This window comes from Symphalangus syndactylus, chromosome 13 (assembly GCF_028878055.3).
Source record: "Symphalangus syndactylus isolate Jambi chromosome 13, NHGRI_mSymSyn1-v2.1_pri, whole genome shotgun sequence".
NCBI classification, from domain to species: domain Eukaryota; kingdom Metazoa; phylum Chordata; class Mammalia; order Primates; family Hylobatidae; genus Symphalangus; species Symphalangus syndactylus.
In genome coordinates this window covers 95,951,766-95,970,825 of record NC_072435.2, presented here as the reverse complement: position 1 = coordinate 95,970,825, position 19,060 = coordinate 95,951,766, and the positions used below count along the sequence as shown (strand labels likewise).

The 19,060-nt window shown below is 39.7% G+C and overlaps 1 protein-coding gene across 5 annotated transcripts in view; it reads right to left on the bottom strand.

Moving 5' to 3' along the window:
- The window catches only part of NR1H4 (nuclear receptor subfamily 1 group H member 4), a 71,595-nt gene that overhangs the window by 10,647 nt on the left and 41,888 nt on the right, over positions 1-19,060 (bottom strand). For all 5 annotated transcript variants that reach the window (XM_055237904.1, XM_055237905.1, XM_055237906.1 and 2 more), the window contains 3 exons: positions 18,139-18,237; positions 17,708-17,807; positions 13,636-13,782 (listed from right to left, as the gene is read on the bottom strand). In XM_055237904.1, the coding sequence (XP_055093879.1) occupies positions 13,636-13,782; positions 17,708-17,807; positions 18,139-18,237 (346 nt within the window). The remainder of the gene's footprint in view (positions 1-13,635; positions 13,783-17,707; positions 17,808-18,138; positions 18,238-19,060) is intronic.

Here is a 19,060-nt window from a genome sequence, read left to right as displayed (position 1 = left end):
CCTTCTGAAGACATAATAGGAGATTAATAAATGCATGTTAAATCAGGCAGTAGTATGTTTTCGTAGTTCTTTATGATGAAGGTGACATAGTTGTGAGATGTGATGGGGACAAGGGATGCCAGTAAGGCAATGGACATATTCTTGTGGTGCTAAGAGATTGGCCTATGTCCTCTATTTCAACTGCTAAACTTTCCCCAGGGAGTCATTTGTGCCATACTCTTGGCCCTAAATAAACAGCTGCCATCAAACTAGCAATTCAAAAAAGAACTACTTTAAATATAAAATATTTAATTTAAAATATATAATAAATGATATACTTCCCATTAGTCCTAGTGGCTAAAAACTATCCGGCCTAATTAGGTCTCACCAGGGCTTAGGAGTTACCAGAGTTTGGACTGTCAAGTTCCAGATTCAACTTAACAAAATTCACCAATATTTGTATTCCTGCTATATGTCAGGCACTGTATTAGTGCTGGGAATCTGGGAATATGAAGTCCTCAGGCAATTAACAGGTTAATGGAAGAAGCAGATACAGTCAGCTCTCTGTGGGTTCTGTATCCATAGATTCAACCAACCACAGATCAAAAATATTTGGGAAAAGTATTGCAACTGTAATGAACATGTACAGACTTTTTTCTTGTCATTATCCCCTAAACAATATAGTGAAACAATTATTTACATACCTTTTACATTGTATTAGGTATTATAAGTCAACTGGAGGTGATTCAGAGTATACAACAGGATGTACATAGGTTATATACAAAGGCTGTACCATTTTATATCAGGGACTTGAGCAGCCATTAACTGGTATCCAAGAGAGATCTTGGAACCAATCCTCCATGGATACCAAGGGACAACTTGACATAAATAAATACATAATATCTAAAACTGAGCAAGTACAAAAAGCTTGGGAAACACAGCTGAGGAACAATGGATCCTGTCTAGGGGCAATGGAAATATCCTCACTTGTATTTCTTCAATGATTCCTCTTAATCCAAGGAAGATTTCTTCCTATAATTTGAGTCCTAAATTTGCCCATGCAAAAGTTATCATGTGACCACTTTCAAAAGCAAAAGTAGAGGTGTTAAGATTTCTAAATTTTAACTAAAGCATTTACCCTTCTTATAAATATTCTATCATTTGTTTCTTTACATTTCTAACCCCCCTTAAAGACAGTATCTGAACTGATAATCAGCTTAGATTTGCATCTTTGGAAAATGTAGTTCTGGTAACTGTTTTCATTTTGTGCAAGCCGAAAAGGCTAAAGCAGTGAAATCATATAACAAAAATAAGCACAGTACATTTTAGTATGGTACTATTAAAGGCTACAACTTCATCACCCTAACAAGATTATCTCCTTTCTCTGACTTCATTGTCTATTCATTTGATCATTGACTTAAAGCAATTTGAAATTGCTAACAGCTGCTTATACTTTATCTCTCAACCGAAGGGCAGAAACCACGTTTTACTTTATATTCCCTGCTAGCAGATAGTTGGGCAAATATTAGACCTTGGTGAGTGACAGATGCCACATATAGAAAGAGTGCTGGGCTCTGAGTTAGAATACCCACCTTCATTTCCTCGCGCTCTTTTGATTAGCTGTATGAACTTGGGCAGGTCATCTTGCCTCTCTAAGCCCGTTTCTACATCTATAAAATAGGATATTTTATAAATAACACTCACCTAGTCAGGGCCATTGGGAGCAGCACTAACAGGATGATGCATGTGAAAACAAAACATTGCAAAACATGAGATATATTGTCATACTGGTAAATTCTTACTGAATTGAATATTTTATTTATGTCTCTTGTGGGGATGGAAAAAGGCCCAAAACTACTATAAATGTCAGGGGTTCTTTATATTTGAAATGGACAGAACAAGTTGCTTTGATCTCTGGGAGGTTATTGCTAATTTCCTTAATGTTAAAATGTAAACTTGGGCCAGGCGTGGTGGCTCATACCTGTAATCCCAGCACTTTGGGAGGCTGAGGCAGAAAGATCACCTGAGCTTAGGAGTTTAAGACCAGCCTGGTACACCAATCACAGACAAACAGAGAGCCAAATCATGAGTGAACTCCCATTCACAATTGCTTCAAAGAGAATAAAATACCTAGGAATCCAACTTACAAGGGATGTGAAGGACCTCTTCAAGGAGAACTACAAACCACTGCTCAATGAAATAAAAGAGGATACAAACAAATGGAAGAACATTCCATGCTCATGGGTTGGAAGAATCAATATCGTGAAAATGGCCATACTGCCCAAGGTAATTTATAGATTCAATGCCATCCCCATCAAGCTACCAATGACTTTCTTCACAGAATTGGAAAAAACTACTTTAAAGTTCATATGGAACCAAAAAAGAGCCCGAATCGCCAAGTCAATCCTAAGCCAAAAGAACAAAGCTGGAGGCATCACGCTACCTGACTTCAAACTATATTACAAGGCTACAGTAACCAAAACAGCATGGTACTGGTACCACAACAGAGACATAGATCAATGGAACAGAACAGAGCCCTCAGAAATGGTGCCACATATCTACAACTACCTGATCTTTGACAAACCTGACAAAAACAAGAAATGGGGAAAGGATTCCCTATTTAATAAATGGTGCTGGGAAAACTGGCTAGCCATATGTAGAAGGCTGAAACTGGATCCCTTCCTTACACCTTATACAAAAATTAATTCAAGATGGATTAAAGACTTAAATGTTAGACCTAAAACCATTAAAATCCTACAAGAAAACCTAGGCAATACCATTCAGGACATAGGCGTAGGCAAGGACTTCATGTCTAAAACACCAAAAGCAATGGCAACAAAAGCCAAAATTGACAAATGGGATCTAATTAAACTAAAGAGCTTCTGCACAGCAAAAGAAACTACCATCACAGTGAACAGGCAACCTACAGAATGGGAGAAAATTTTTGCAACCTACTCATCTGACAAAGGGCTAATATCCAGAATCCACAATGAACTCAAACAAATCTACAAGAAAAAACAAACAACCCCATCAAAAAGTGGGCAAAGGACATGAACAGACACTTCTCAAAAGAAGACATTTATGCAGCCAAAAAACACATGAAGAAATGCTCATCATCACTGGCCATCAGAGAAATGCAAATCAAAACCACAGTGAGATACCATCTCACACCAGTTAGAATGGCCATCATTAAAAAATCAGGAAACAACAGGTGCTGGAGAGGATGTGGAGAAATAGGAACACTTTTACACTGTTGGTGGGACTGTAAACTAGTTCAACCATTGTGGAAGTCAGTGTGGCAATTCCTCAGGGATCTAGAACTAGAAATACCATTTGACCCAGCCATCCCATTACTGGGTATATACCCAAAGGACTATAAATCATGCTGCTATAAAGACACATGCACACGTATGTTTATTGCGGCACTATTCACAATAGCAAAGACTTGGAACCAACCCAAATGTCCAACAACGATAGACTGGATTAAGAAAATGTGGCACATATACACCATGGAATACTATGCAGCCATAAAAAATGATGAGTTCATGTCCTTTGTAGGGACATGGATGAAACTGGAAAACATCATTCTCAGTAAACTGTCGCAAGGACAAAAAACCAAACACCGCATGTTCTCACTCATAGGTGGGAATTGAACAATGAGAACTCATGGACACATGAAGGGGAACATCACACTCCGGGGACTGTTGTGGGGTTGGGGGAACGGGGAGGGACAGCATTAGGAGATATACCTAATGCTAAATGATGAGTTAATGGGTGCAGGAAATCAACATGGCACATGGATACATATGTAACAAACCTGCACATTGTGCACATGTACCCTAAAACCTAAAGTATAAAAAAAAAAAAAAAAAAAAAAAGACCAGCCTGGCCAACATGGTGAAACTCCATCTCTACTAAAAATACAAAAAATTAACCGGACATGTTGGCTGTCGCCTGTAATCCCAGCTTCTCAGGAGGCTGAGGCTGGAGAATTGCCTGAACCCAGGAGGCGGAGGTTGCAGTAAACCCAGATTGTGCCATTGCACTCTAGCCTGGGTGATAAGAATGAAACTTTGTCCCAAAAAAAATCAAAACAAAACAAAATATAAACTCATTCACTGTTAGCAAACCTATTTCAGTCTATAATATTTTATATACTATGATTATTCCTATTTTTATTAACAATTTCAACTTAAACCCCTAGTTTGTAAGTAATGGTACATTAGGAATAAAATCAATGATGCACTAGAATTGTACAGAAACAACTCAAGCACAAACTATATCAGATATATGTTCTAAAGCCTCAATTAACATAAATACTCTAATTCTCATTAAAAGCATCTCAGAGACAGTTATCTTTGTGTATGTGATTGGGACTTAATAATAGCAAACAAAAGAGTATGAATTTGAAGAACAAGAAAAGAAATTTCACATCATATTCTTTAAAGAGTTGCATAGGCATAAACAGAGTAACTTTGAGCATTATGTTACTCTGGAATTAAATGTACAATAGAAATAAGAATGAATTGTATTAGCATAAGAATAAAAAGTTAGTCTGAAAGGTCATCTTGCAAGATCAGGTTTTTATGTGTTGTGTGGAAGAGGCAATGTTCTGAAAACGCACTGGGAGAAGGAAATTCATAAATATTAATAAATGAAAACATAGATAATAAAATATGCAGCAGCATGTGAGTTTGGGTGGTTTTTATTGTCACAATATATGGTTGATATTTGGAGAAAGTATCTTATTATGAACTAGAAACATGCATATTTATTTATACAGATCATATTCTGGAAAACTTCATCCTTGAGCTTTTCTGAAACTTGAGGTATCACAAGTTCTGAAACTTATGAAATTACATAGAAGATTTTTTTCTTTTTGATTATATGTATTCTAACCAGCAAGACCCTCATCATTTCTCACCCAGTTATTGCATTAGTAGTTCTCTTTACAGGTCTCTTGTCTCAAGGTGTGATGAAGAAGTTAAGTTCTTGCCAATGGAATGCCAGTAGAAGTTATGTGTAACATTTCAGGATTATTCACTTACAGGGAGGGTGTTCCATTCTTTTTCCCCTTTGCCCTCCCTACTTGCTGGAATGTGTTTTTGTTTGTTTGCTTGTTTTTGAGATGCAGTCTCACTCTGTTGCCCAGGCTGGAGTGCAGTGGCGCTATCTCTGCTTATTACAACCTCTGCCTCCCAGGTTCCAGCAATTCTCCTGCCTCAGCCTTCAGAGTAGCTGGGAATACAGGCACATGCCACCACGCCCGGCTAATTTTTTGTATTTTTAGTAGGGATGGGGTTTCACTGTGTTAGCCAGGATGGTCTCAATCTTTTGACCTCGTGATCCGCCCACCTTGGCCTCCCGAAGTGCTGGAATTACAGGTGTGAGCCACTGTGCCTGGCCTGGGATGTGTTTTTACCAAAATGGTGGGGAGCCATACTGGACCAAGAAGATGAAGTCAACTCTCTATGGATGGATGAGTATGACATCCATCTGTATAGATAGAACTATGACACAGAGGGACACTATGAAGATTCCCTATCAGTCCCATTCTCCTCATGCCCAGACTATTATAAGATAGAAATACATTTCCATCTTGTTTAAGCACTCTTTATTTTTTGTCTCTGTTACAGCAGCCAAACCTCTAACTTAAATTATGCATGAAATCTATTGTGATTAATTCTTTTCGTATATATTTCCCCTAGAAGATGAAGTCCTTGAGGATTATGACTTTATCTTACTCATCTTTGTACTGCCAGTGTACTTATCCCATAGAAATACTCAATAAAAGCTTGTTTAAAAAAAAGTAAACAAATAAACAAATACAGGTCCTAATGGAAATGATCTTCCATTGCTACTGGATAGTTGCCCTACAGGCAGAGTCAAATGAAAATGATAAGATTCAAAGCTGACTAAGGGTCTCATCAAGTGAGAGGAGAGGGGCTAATGAGTCACCACCCTGAGAAATATGAGGAGATATTCTGATGAGAAATGACATGAGTCAGAAAGGTTGCCTGTTCTGAAGGTTTAGAGGATGCAAATCATCTCTACTCTACAACTGATCATCAGAGATATTCTTTTTTTTTTCTTTTTTTTTTTGAGACGGAGTCTTGTTCTGTCACCCAGGCTGGAGTGCAGTGGTGCAATCTCGGCTCACTGAAACCTCCGCCTTCTGGGTTTAAGCAATTCTCCAGCCTCAGCCTCCTGAGTAGCTGGGACTACAGGTGCGTGCCACCATGCCCAGCTAATTTTTTATATTTTTAGTAGAGACGGAGATTCACCGTGTTAGCCAGGATGGTCTCAATCTCCTGACCTCATGATCCATCCGCCTCGGCCTCCCAAAGGGCTGGGATTACAGGTGTGGCCACCACGCCTGGCCCATCAGAAGTATTCTTCAGGCAAAAAACAAGTGTTTATAAAGTGCTTAACGTAACAAAAAGAGGAATAGAGCTGGGTGCGGTGGCTCACGCCTGTAATCCCAGCACTTTGGGAGGCCAAGGCAGGCGGATCATGAGGTCAGGAGATCGAGATCATCCTGGCTAACATGGTGAAACCCTATCTCTACTAAAAATACAAAAAATTAGCCAGGCATGGGGGCACACGCCTGTAGTCCCAGCTACTTAGGAGGCTGAGGCAGGAGAATCGCTTGAACCCGGGAGGCGGAGGTTGCAGTGAGCCAAGATCGCAGCCACTGCACTCCAGCCTGGGCGACAGAGTGAGACTCTGTCTCAAAATAAATAAATACATAAATAAATAGAGGAATAAGACAATTGTTTCTGTTGGAGGTAGCTGATTTGTGGCAAAAAGGCTCCAGCAATATGTGGTAGCCAGAAATCATGGGAGCCCCAAGGTGTAACTAACTGCCTGACTTTGGTTTTTGAAGCTTTTGTGTCTTCATGGCTAGAACCACACCACTTGCCTCAACAGGTTTCAATTCTGGCCCAGACTCAGAAAACTCTGGGGAACTCTGTGAAGTTGTGCATACCACTTCAGGATTATTCCTTTAAAGGGAGGGTGTGCCACTCTTTTTCCCCTTTGCCCTCCCCACTTGCTGGAATGTTACCAAAATGGTAGGGAGCCATAGTGCATCGTGTGGATGAAGTCAACTCTCAGAAAACCCTGGGGAGCTCTATGTGCATCTAATTCTAGGAACTTGGCTCCAGCTTTGTTTCTTGTGACAATCTCTGTCTTGACATATTGACTAAGCTTGGGGAGTTCATCTTTCTCTAAGCTTGATCACATTTCCTTGAAGCTGGGGTTTGACCACATATCCTTGAGCCCCAACTCCTATGGCATGTTCTTGAAAGATACCTTTTCTCAACAAAGTTACAGTTGAGAATGACTGGGAAGAGATGTTGGAAATTTGAAGAGAGAGAAGGTACAAGATAATTTTCCGTAAGAATAAGAGTGAATTGGCTAGGGAAAAGGGATACATGGAAAGTACTGAGGTCCACTTGAAGTGTTTGATCACTAACTTTGGATAAGCCAGTCATACTGTTTCAGTTCTCAGGCTCAAGCACAGAGTAGGTTAAGAGTTGTACTCAGTCAGGCAGAGGGTTTTCTTAGGTGAAAGAAAGACAAAGAGTTGAGGATATCTGGTGAATGATCCAAGGAAATGATCATATTGATGAACCACGAACCCTAAGCCAAGTACTGAGGAAAGTGTGGTCGGGCAAAAGGGAGTAGAGTCAATGGCTAGAAGGTTAGTGGATGGAGGGTCAACAAACGGATTTTTGTTTTTGTTTGTTTGTTTGTTTGTTTGTTTTTTGAGAAAGAGTCTTACTCTGTCACCCAGACTGGAGTGCAGTGGCGTGATCTCAGCTTACTGCTGCCTCCACCTCCTGGGTTCAAGCAATTCTCCTGCCTCAGCCTCCCGATTAGCTAGGATTACAGGCGCCTGCCACCACTGTGGGCTAATTTTTTGTATTTTTAATAGAGACAGAGTTTCACTATGTTGGCCAAGCTGGTCTCAAACTCCTGACCTCGTGATCCATCTGCCTCAGCCTCCCAAAGTGCTGGGATTACAAGCTTGAGCCACCACGCCCGGCAATGGATGTTGTTTTGAAACAAAGAATCCCTAGAGTCAGGGTACTGGAAGGTGGCAAGCTGGAAAGTTAGAGGGTAATATCAGAGGGAACAGATACTTGGGACTGATATTTTGTTATTGGGATTAACAGGGTCTAGGTCTGGCACAGAATTGATAATATCTACCTCAAAGTGCTACAAAGAGCAAACAATATTTTTCGTGAAGCAGAATGTTAGCCATGGAGATGACTCACTCAGATCACCCTTAAAGACAGCCCACAGTAGGGAGTATGGCTGGCTGATAGCCTCCAGCTGCCGCCTTGTGAGTGCTGAGGACACATTTTCACCAGTCTTTTCTCAACTGGTGACTGAGCATAGTGGGTGTGTTAGTGCTGGCCCATTCAGTGGGCAGCTCAGACTAGGTCCCTCTCCAATGGCCTAGCTGAGACTTTCTCAGGACTGTGCTGTGATCTGATGCTCTTCATGCCCAATCATGCCTTCCTGCTCCCCTTTCACAGGTGTCAGATCAGCATGGTGGTGTATAGTCTCCTGGACTCCACCTGCTTCCTCCCCCTTTATTCTTCAGCGGCATTTCCCCCAATTAAATTCTGACACATTTAGTCCCATGTTGATATCTGCTTCTTGTAGGACCCAAAGCTCACACAAACACTGAGAATACAGCCTGACACACAGTAGGTGCTGAATAATTGTTATCTTTCTGGTGCTATAATTAATAGATCCAGACATTACGCATATATGCCCCCCGTCTTTTATTTTATTTTATTTTTTTTGAGACAAGGTCTCACTCTGTCACCCAGGCTGGAGTACAGTGGCACAATCTCAGCTCACTGCAGCCTCCACCTCCTGGGCTCTAGAGACCCTCCAACCTCAGCCTCTCAACTAGCTGGGATTACAGACCCATGCCACCATGCCCAGCTAATTTTTTTAACTTTTTTGTAAAGAAGGGGTCTCTCTCTGTGGCCCAGGCTGGTCTCAAATTCCTGGGCTCAAGCAGTCTTCCTGCCTTGGCCTCCCAAAGTGCTGGGATTATAGGTATGAGCCAGCATGCTCAGCCTTATATATGCCTTTCTATAAACATAATTTTCCTCTTAGTAGTCTTGTAAACTTTTTTGGAAGACTATTTTTCCCCTTTCAGCTGAACCACAGTGGAAGGGATTTTCCCCACCTCAGCCAGGCTGGGGAGGGAATCGTACTAACCCAGTGGTCATCATGGAAATGGCAGCATCTGACTTGGCTCAGGACCCAGGAGATCTGATGGAGCCAGCCAAAGATTTTTTTTTTAAAGGAAGCTGAGCATCCCGGAGAGAAAAAGAGACAGAGAAAGAAAGATAGAACAACCACTGAATAACTCTCCTGCAGCTGCCCTCTCATCAAAACATTTCAATTCATATGGCAGACATTGCACCCCTCTTTTCCATTGTCTGGCACCTGAATCAACTTTAAATGACTCATCTTTGAGGAGGAGGAGGAGAGAGAACACAACAGAACTTCCATATCCAAACTGTCTTTTTCCTTTTCTTAAACTCAAATGCAAAAGAGATGTCTGTTCCCCAAATTAACTACTACAGGCAATGTCTAGAAGAATGTTTAACCAACTTTTTGTTGGTTACTTGTCAGCTTTGGACATTAACAACTCTGATATTCAGGGAAACAACCATCTGAAAAGTAAATAAACAGACCAGTTTTATAGCTCCGGACAAACCTTCATTCATTTTTTTCGTTTGTTCCACAGAATTTTGTTGAGCACCCAATCCAAGCCAGGCATGTGCTAGGTGCTTGGGATAAAATACTGACTCAAAAAGAAGAAAACCCTGTCTTATTAAGTTTTATTATCAAACTTCAGGCAAGACTGGAATAAATATTAAAGTTAAACATGATTTCAAAGAGATTAAATTGGTTATGAGGTCTATTTCAACAGCTTTAAAAAAAATGGGACATGCAGCTAATAAGTAGCGGAGCCCATATTCAATCCAGATTCCACAGTCACTATCCTTAATCACCACTGTCTCTTGATGAATAAACCAAACACACATTCACTAGAGTACAGACCTGTCAGTAAAATGAATAAATTTTGTCATGAGTCATCATTCCTTTTTATTTTATTAGTTTTGTAAGAATTAGATTTGACTGATGGATTTTTTTTTTTTTTTTTTTTGAGACAGAGTCTCACTCTATCCTCCCAGGCTGGAGTGCAGTGGCGCGATCTCGGCTCACTGTAAGCTCCACCTCCCGGGTTCACACCATTCTCCTGCCTCAGCCTCCCGAGTAGCTGGGACTACAGGCGCCCGCCACCACGCCCGGCCAATTTTTTGGAGAGACGGGGTTTCACCATGTTACCAGGATGGTCTCGATCTCCTGACCTTGTGATCCGCCCGCCTTGGCCTCCCAAAGTGCTGGGATTACAGGCGTGAGCCACCGCACCCAGTCAACTGGGATTTTCTTAAAGGGAGCACCGCCACAGTCCATGGAAGCCAGAATCAAATAAATGACAAAGCTAAGCTGCTGAGGCCTTGCCCATCACAGGTTGAAGCCCCTATAATTGTCTGCATAAAGAGAGAACCACCAGTGTATGTTCAATAGTCTAAAACAACAATTATATCCATACATGTGAAAATTCAGCCTGTCCTTTAATTCCTTCCTAAGTTGAACTGTCAATTATTGATTGTGGCCTTAAAATCAGGATACTTCAGTAGCTGGCCTAGTGACTAGCTAAACCACCCATCAGGAAAATTGAATTAGTTAAGAGAAGAAAAGCAGTAAGACTTGTAGAACTGAATGGTGCCTTGGAGGTTACCTGATTCAACCATTTCCCCTTAGCCTGGACACACACACACACACACACACACACACACACACAATCTGTCCAGGACCAAAACCCAAATTTCTTGAAAACATTAATGTCTTTTGAAAGTTGTTAAGCCGCACAGATATATCTCCCAGATCCTTTCTCTTCTTTCCATTTCTCCTGGCAGCAAGCGTCACATCTTTGAGACTTCTTGCCTCCTAAGAGGTGACTTCTGTCCTGGCTTACCCTAACACTGCTAGAAAATTTGTAAAGCTTGATTTTGACATTTTCCCTCCTCTGCTCAAAAATCTTCCATGTCTCCTATTACTTGGGAAATAACAAAATCATTAGCCCAGCATCCAAAGCCCTCAATCATTTGATTCTGTCTTTTATTCCTTTCTATTTCCCTTTAATGTAACCCTTAATTCAGTCAGCTCAGCTACTCACCCTTCTTTGCGTGCATTCCCTGAGCTTTCTTGCCTCTTTCTCTTTGCTCCTGCTGGTCCTTCTCTCTTACACCCTGGGTATCCAAATCAAATCTCATTCAGGTCCCAGCTCAAATGCCAATAAAACTTTTTTGGAGCTCTCTCAACTAGGAGTCATCATCTCTCTGTTTTTCTCTTCCATATTTTATCATAATCAAGGACAGTTAATCTCTTCCCATTAGACTGTAAGCTTCTTAGGGGAAAGAACATGCTTGATTTCTCTATTTACTGCCACCATAGAACCTTGCCCTTAAATATTTGTTAGACTAGTAAATTAATGAATATATTAAGAATAATGCATCTTTTTAAAGTGTGTGGTTTTTAAATCTACCAATGATGCTAATTATGCTTTTTGTTTTTAACTAGGAAAAAAACATAACGACTATGGAAAGACTGCCTTTAAAAATAATTTTCCATTTAAAAAATTATTTCACTTATATCACAGATGCAGAACTACCTGAAAACTTTCCCTCTAATCTCTATCTTAAAATATTGGTTTTTAAAGTCTTTAAATTTGCTTTGGTTAATCATAAGACTTTAGAAAGAAAATATCTTGAGAAGTCATCTCATTCATTTCCCACTCCCAACCCATATATGAAATTTCCTGGGAAAATAAGAACTCATCCTATCTTAAGGATCTCCTAAGATAAATTGCACAGAATTCCTGGTAATTCATCTCAATGTCTCTTGAGCTTCCCTGTCACAGTGTTATTCCACAATAAGTTAAACACTGAGTAACTTGTGCTATTATCTCGTCTCTTGAGAGGTAGTATAGCATAGTGGTTAAGAAACAAAACTTCTTTTTTTTTTGAGACGGAGTCTCACTCTGTTGCCAGACTGGAGTGTGGTGGCACGATCTTGACTCACTGCAACCTCCATCTCCCGGGTTCAAGCAATTCTCCTGCCTCAGCTTCCTGAGTAACTGGGATTACAGGCACGTACTACCATGCCCAGCTAATTTCTTGTATTTTTAGTAGAGATGGAGTTTCACTATGTTGGCCAAGCTGGTCTTGAACTCCTGATCTGAAGTGATCCACCCCCCTCTGCCTCCCAAAGTTCTGGGATTATAGGCGTGAGCCACTGCATTCGGCTGACACAAAGCTTCTGAAGTCAGACTTCCTTTCTGTCATTGGGAAAGTTATTTTACCTTTCTCTGTCTCAGCTTTTTCATCTGCAAAATGAGAATGATAATAGTATTTATTCATAGAATATTTGAGAAGATTAGATGAAATCGTATATTTTGAAAAGTGTCTGAAACCGGCTGGGTGTGGTGGCTCATGCCTTTAATCCTAGCACTTTGGGAGGCCGAGGTGGGTAGATCACTCGAGGCCAGGAGTCCAAGACCAGCCTGGCCAACATGATGAAACCCTGTCTCTACTAAAAATACAAAAATTAGCTGGGTGTGATGGCGTGCGCCTGTAGTCCCAGCTACTTGGGAAGCTGAAGCACAAAAAAATCACTCGAACCCAGGGGAAATTGTGGTGAGCCAAGAGCATGCCACAGCACTCTAGCCTAAGCAACAGAGCAAGATTCTGCCTTAAAAAAAAAAGGTAACTTTGGTTGGGCACGGTGGCTCACACCTGTAATCTCAGCACTTTAGAAGGCCAAGTCAGGCTGATCGCTTGAGACCAAGAGTTTGAGACCAGCTTGGGAAACATGGAGAAACCCTGTCTCTACTAAAAATACCAAAATTAGCTGGGTGTGGTGGTACACGCCTATAATCCCAGCTACTTGGGAGGCTGAGGCACAAGAATTGCTTGAACCTGGGAAACAGAGGCTGCAGTGAGCCGAGATCACACCACTACACTCCAGCCTGGGCAAAGAGCAAGACTCTGTCTAAAAAAAAAGAAAGGAAGAAAAAAAGAAAGAAAAAGAAAGAAAGAAAAGTGTCTGAGACCTAGTAAATGACATATAAATGTTGCTATTAAAATGTCTTCTTATTTTATTTTGATACAGATATATAATAGCTGGATACTTAGTCTTACATACCAGAAGATTTTAAATAAATAATCTTTTTCTTGGCTGAAGAATCCTAGCTCCTTTCTGCTAGTTTTTAAAAATCAGATGAATTTTCCAATCTTTACAAAAGTCTTCCTTTGGCTCTTCATCTTAGTGCAGTAAAGGGATAGTTTTGCTACTTTGCTATTACAACAGAGATATTTGAACCAAGCCTCTAGAAGTCTTATCAATTTAACACATATCTTTTTAGAGCCATTCTTCATGCTAGGCACAACAGGCATATAACATTGCATAAGATTGGCAAGAGCCCCGCCTTCATGGAGCACACCAATTTTACTCATAGAAACAAACTCTTTTACCATTAGCCAAATCACTTACCACTGTTTCGAATTCTTTCTTCCAATAGGTCAGAATGCCCAGACGGAAGTTTCTTATTGAAAATCTCAGCTGAACGAAGGAACATAGCTTCAACCGCAGACCCTTTCAGCAAAGCAATCTGGTCTTCATGGTCCAAAGTTTGAAATCCTAAGTAATGATGATAATCAGATTGGTATCAAGGAGTAACAGTATTTCATGATCACCATCATTGCCATTGATAAAACATTTTCATCAAGTGATTTTGTAGTTGTTTTACAATTGGGTAGTCTGGTTGAGTCCATTTGTACTCGCCGATAAAATAGAGGCTTTTATCTTCATTGAGCAGAATTTATTAAACAAGCTGGGCAAAGGAGATGTCAAGTCCAAGCAGATACATATATTATGGTATAGATACACTGATTCAGATGAAGAACCCCTCAGAAACTAGACACAGGCAGATTTTCTTTGAGCCATTATATTAGTCACACCTGATGTGACAGGGTTAACTCTGCAGATTGGAAGCATCTACAAGCCAGAAAAAAACTTTATATGCATCCAGAATATTTGGCTAACTCATGAGTCTTTAGTCAAGCTAAAGAATGGGTAGTATTTCCCCAAAACAGCCAACCAAAGTCACGTTGATGTATCTGCTCTGAACTCAGTACTGCAACACACAGGGTGGGGGAAAATCAGAAAAATATGATAAGAATTGCCAACCTGATGGAATATAACACTACCTGGAAAATTCAAAGTCGTTATCCAGGCTTATATGATACAGTCCCAACAGCTTCTCTGAACTCATTTTCTACTCCTCATTCCCCCTACTCTTTGTGTTCCAGCCACACTGACCCCCAGCCCTGCTGTGAGCACACAAGCCTCTTTTTGCCTCAGAGATGAATGTTCTTCCCAGATATCCCCATGCCCCATGCCCTGCTCCTTCCTGCAATCAAGCCTCTGCTCCAGCATTCCCCAATCTAAGATACCTTCCCCACCACTACTAGTCTCTACCTGCTTTATTTTAGTTTATAGAACTTATCACCACCCGACATGATATTATAGATTTATTTGCTTATTTGTTAACTGTCTGCCACCTCTACTGGAGTGTACATTTCTTGGGGGCAGAGGCCTTTTTTGTTTACTTTTGTATCCCCAGTTCCTGGCACATAACAGGTACCTAAGAATTATTTGTTGGATAATTGACAGATTGAATGAATGAATGAATGGGAAACAAAACACAAGCTCATGTCCATGCTGGCACATACACTCACATGAATAGAGATAACACCATCAGGGCCTAAATGACTTAGGAAGAACTAAATAGCAAAGGGAGTATAGAGAAGAGAGCAACGCTAAAGATTGAGCCACCATCCTAGAGAATCTAAGAGCTTCCTTGAGGAAAGGGGCCATGTCTTATTGCCCTCAGGGACTCCAGCACCTTGGACAGTGCCTGGCACAGGTTGTGCTCAATGAACAGTGAATGGAATGATTCAATTCAGTTTTTCACAAAATATCCCTTCAGTACTGGTATTATATCCCTATTGTTACTAGTTGTAACAATGCTATCTCTGTCATTATTGTCAATTTTTTTCCTTCTCAAGGGTTTTTGCCTTTTGTTTCCTTCCATATTTTAAATTTTTTCCTTCCACTTTACTCATTGAACACAAACTAATTGTACTCGCTCCCTCAGGAACTAGGCTAGGCACTGGGAATTAAGAGATGCCAAGATATTGCTATTGCTTTCAGATAAGCTACCTTCTTATGAATAAGGTTTTTATTTGTCTTCAATTATTTCTTGATTCAAAACCAACTGACCATTTGAACTTAAAAAATCTCTTCCCATAAATAACCAAAAACATCTCCCTTTTCCAGTTCTTTCCCCCACAGTTTTTACTCTTATGTAATCCAGTTTCTTATTGAGATTGCCTTCGGTTTAATTAGCATATAGTAAATTAAGTTCCTCTTTCATTGTTAATAAAGAAATGAGAGCATATTAGTGTTTCAATGATAATGAGAAATTTCTCCTCACACTTTATGAGTTTTATGTAGGCTTACGTCTATCTGTGACACATTTAATAAAATAATAGCATAATGCTGGCAAAAAGAAGGCAAATTAACATGTTTAATTAAAATCCTATGTCAGAAGTTATCTTCTATAATTTAATATTATAGTATGCTGCTAAACAAGGTATTTATTATACTCTTCTAGACTATGGGATTTCAATACACCAATATTTTAATAAACACTGAAACAACTAAAACCCATTAGCTTAGATAGCATTAATAATGTGGCAAAAAGAATTTGAGGCTGGGATATAAGAAGACTCCCACATTCTAGTTTCTATACTGGCACCATCAGAATGAGGGTGGATAAGTAAGTCCCTCTCCCTCACCTTACACATACAACTGTTCCTCAAACCCTATCAATTTTTGAATCTCTCTTCTTTTTGTTTCTTCTTCTCTTCCCCACTGCTATTGCTTTATTTCAAACCCTGTTGCCTGGACTTGTGCAGTAGCATACTACTTGATCTTCCCTGCCCCCAGGCCCTTTCCATTCAAATTCATCTTACATGAACCTGATTAAGTCATTTCTGTATAACAAAAATTTCATCATTTCCCTCTGTTACAAAAACCACCAAAATCTCTTTACTGTCCAGGGGACGCAGATTAAATTCCTTAGTCAGGCCTTTATCAGTCTGGTACCAACTTACCTTATTGTCTAACCTAGGAGCCCACCACAGACACTATGCTGTAACCACATTGAATTTTCTCTCCTATCTCAAATAATCCTATTCTTGTTCATGGCTCAGTACCTTATAACAAGCAGATCTCTCGGCCAGACATAGTGGCTCGTGCCTGTAATCCCAGCACTTTGGCCAAGTCGGGCAGGTCACTTGAGGTCAGGAGTTTGAATCCAGCCTGTCCAATATGGTGAAACCCCATCTCTACTAAAAATACAAAAATTAGCTGGGTATGGTGGTGTGTGCCTGTAGTCTCAGCTACTCAGGAGACTGAGGCAGGAGAATTGCTTGAACTCGGGAAGCAGAGGTTGCAGTGAGCCAAGATCATGCCATTGCACTCCAGCCTGGGCAACAGAGCGAGACTCCATCTCAAACAAAACAAAACAAAACAAAAACAAAAAAACAAGCAGATTTCTCAACTTGGAATGCTGCTTCTTCTCCATGCCAACTGGAAAACTTCTTTTTCTTTTAGACTCAACTCAAATATGATCCTCCCTGAAGTCTCTCCATCTTTCCTAGACACAATTAGCAACCAGTTCCTCGGTGTTCAAACAGCACTTCGTGTGTATGTGTATGTATGTGTATTTATTATTATTATTATCACCTTTTTTTTTTTTTTTTTGAGATGGAGTCTCGCTCTGTCACCCAGGCTGGAGTGCAGTGGCGCGATCTCAGCTCACTGCTAGCTCCGCCTCCCGGGTTCACGCCATTCTCCTGCCTCAGCCTCTCCGAGTAGCTGGGACTACAGGCACCCGCCACCACGCCCGGCTAATTTTTTGTATTTTTAGTAGAGACAGGGTTTCACCGTGGTCTCGATCTCCTGACCTCATGATCCACCCACCTCGGCCTCCCAAAGTGCTGGGGTTACAAGCGTGAGCCACCGCGCCCGGCCTATTATCACCTTTGATCACTCTCCCTGAAGGTAATAGCCAGGCACTTAGTATAGAGTAGGTATCAACAACTGCTTATTGAAGGAATAAATGGGTGAATGACAACTTTGCAAAGTTTCAATTTTTAATCTATTGATTTGAAAGAATTATTATACATTATTTTAAATATCCTTTCTAGTTCTAACATCTTATGTATAGTAGTTCAACAGTTAATTTAAATCAGTTATTAAATGATTTTCATTTTACAAAGAACAGACCTGCCTTTCTCAAGGTCACAAGACTATTGTAGAGAATAGCAGCAAAATAAGTACATGTGAAAATACTTGGCAAAGTAATACTGAAAATAGAGCTGATCTCACAGGAATGTTTTGAAAATTAAAACACCGTATGTAAAATAGGTAATCTAATCTGTGGGCACATATTTAAACTCTCAATAAATATTAACTTTGATTATTTAAAAAATACCTGGTAGCTTTTTTGTGAATTCTACAAGAACCTGTACATGATTGGTTGCCATTTCCGTCAAAATGAGAAAATTTTCTTCTGCACTGAATTCTTCTTTTAACTAAATTTTAAGAAAAAAACAAATGATTAATAAGTAGATAAGAAAACGATAATATAAAACCATTAGACTAAAGAAAAACTAGGTTTAGATGATAAAATTTGAAAACCCATCTTACTATTTCTCAGATCTTTGGAGGGCAATTACCATTATCAAGATAGGTGGGAGACTTCTTACTCTTGAATTGTTTAATGTTGCTAAGAGTTTAAAAGTCTAATTCTCAGTTCTAATCATTTCAAAGTAACATATTCACATATAAATTATACCTCCAAGGCAATAAAAACTCTAGAAAATATTAACTTTAAACCCACATATTTTCAGATATTATACATACAATTTTATTTGTTATTTCCTGAGGCATCCTCTGTTTGTTATATGAATCCATAATATAATGTAGAAGAGTCTGTTGATCTGGGGTGAGTTCAGTTTTCTCCTACACTGGCAAGAAAATAAAAGGTGTTAGGGAAGGTGTGTATAAAGCCTTCTTTCTATATGTGCATTCATCTGGAGGTACCTAATAGCAGAAATTATTTTTTAAAAAGCCACAAATACAGTAGGAACTATGAGCTCTAATAGAGTGTATAATTTCTTTCTCTGGGTCCTTGGGCAGGCCATATCACATTTCACTGAATTTTCCTATCTGTAAAATATGAATAACAAAATATTCCACTTGTGTATTTCTTAGGAATAAATGGTAGTCTGGATATGAAGACTATTGAGCCCATTCATATTGAAGGTCACTGAAAGTTCAAGCTTTAATTATAACTAATGAAAGGTTCTCATACAGTATGACTACTATGAATACTACATTCATATAGTATTCTACATGAATTCCACCTGGTGAAGTCATCTAAGAGTATTCTTGTGGAGGAGGGATCAACAAACTGTGGCCCGTGGACCTAATCCATTGGATTTTATAAAGTTTTATTGGAACACAGTCACATTCATTTGTTCATGTATTGTCTATGCTACTTTTGCACTAAAATGGCAGAGTTGAGTGGTTGTTGTAGATACCATGTGGCCAAAGCCCTTTAAAGAAAAAAAGTTTGTCAACCCCTAAAATAGAGAGTCAACAATCTGGACAATTCAGACCTCAAACATCTCTTTGTCCCTCTACAGCATCCTTTGAAGAGTATAAATAATTATGTCAACTCTTTGCTTTCTTATACCAAAGTGTTACTGATGAAGCACTGTGGCAAAATAATGCTTTCATATAAAATACTTTTTCTTAAATACAAAAATACGTATTTGTAAAA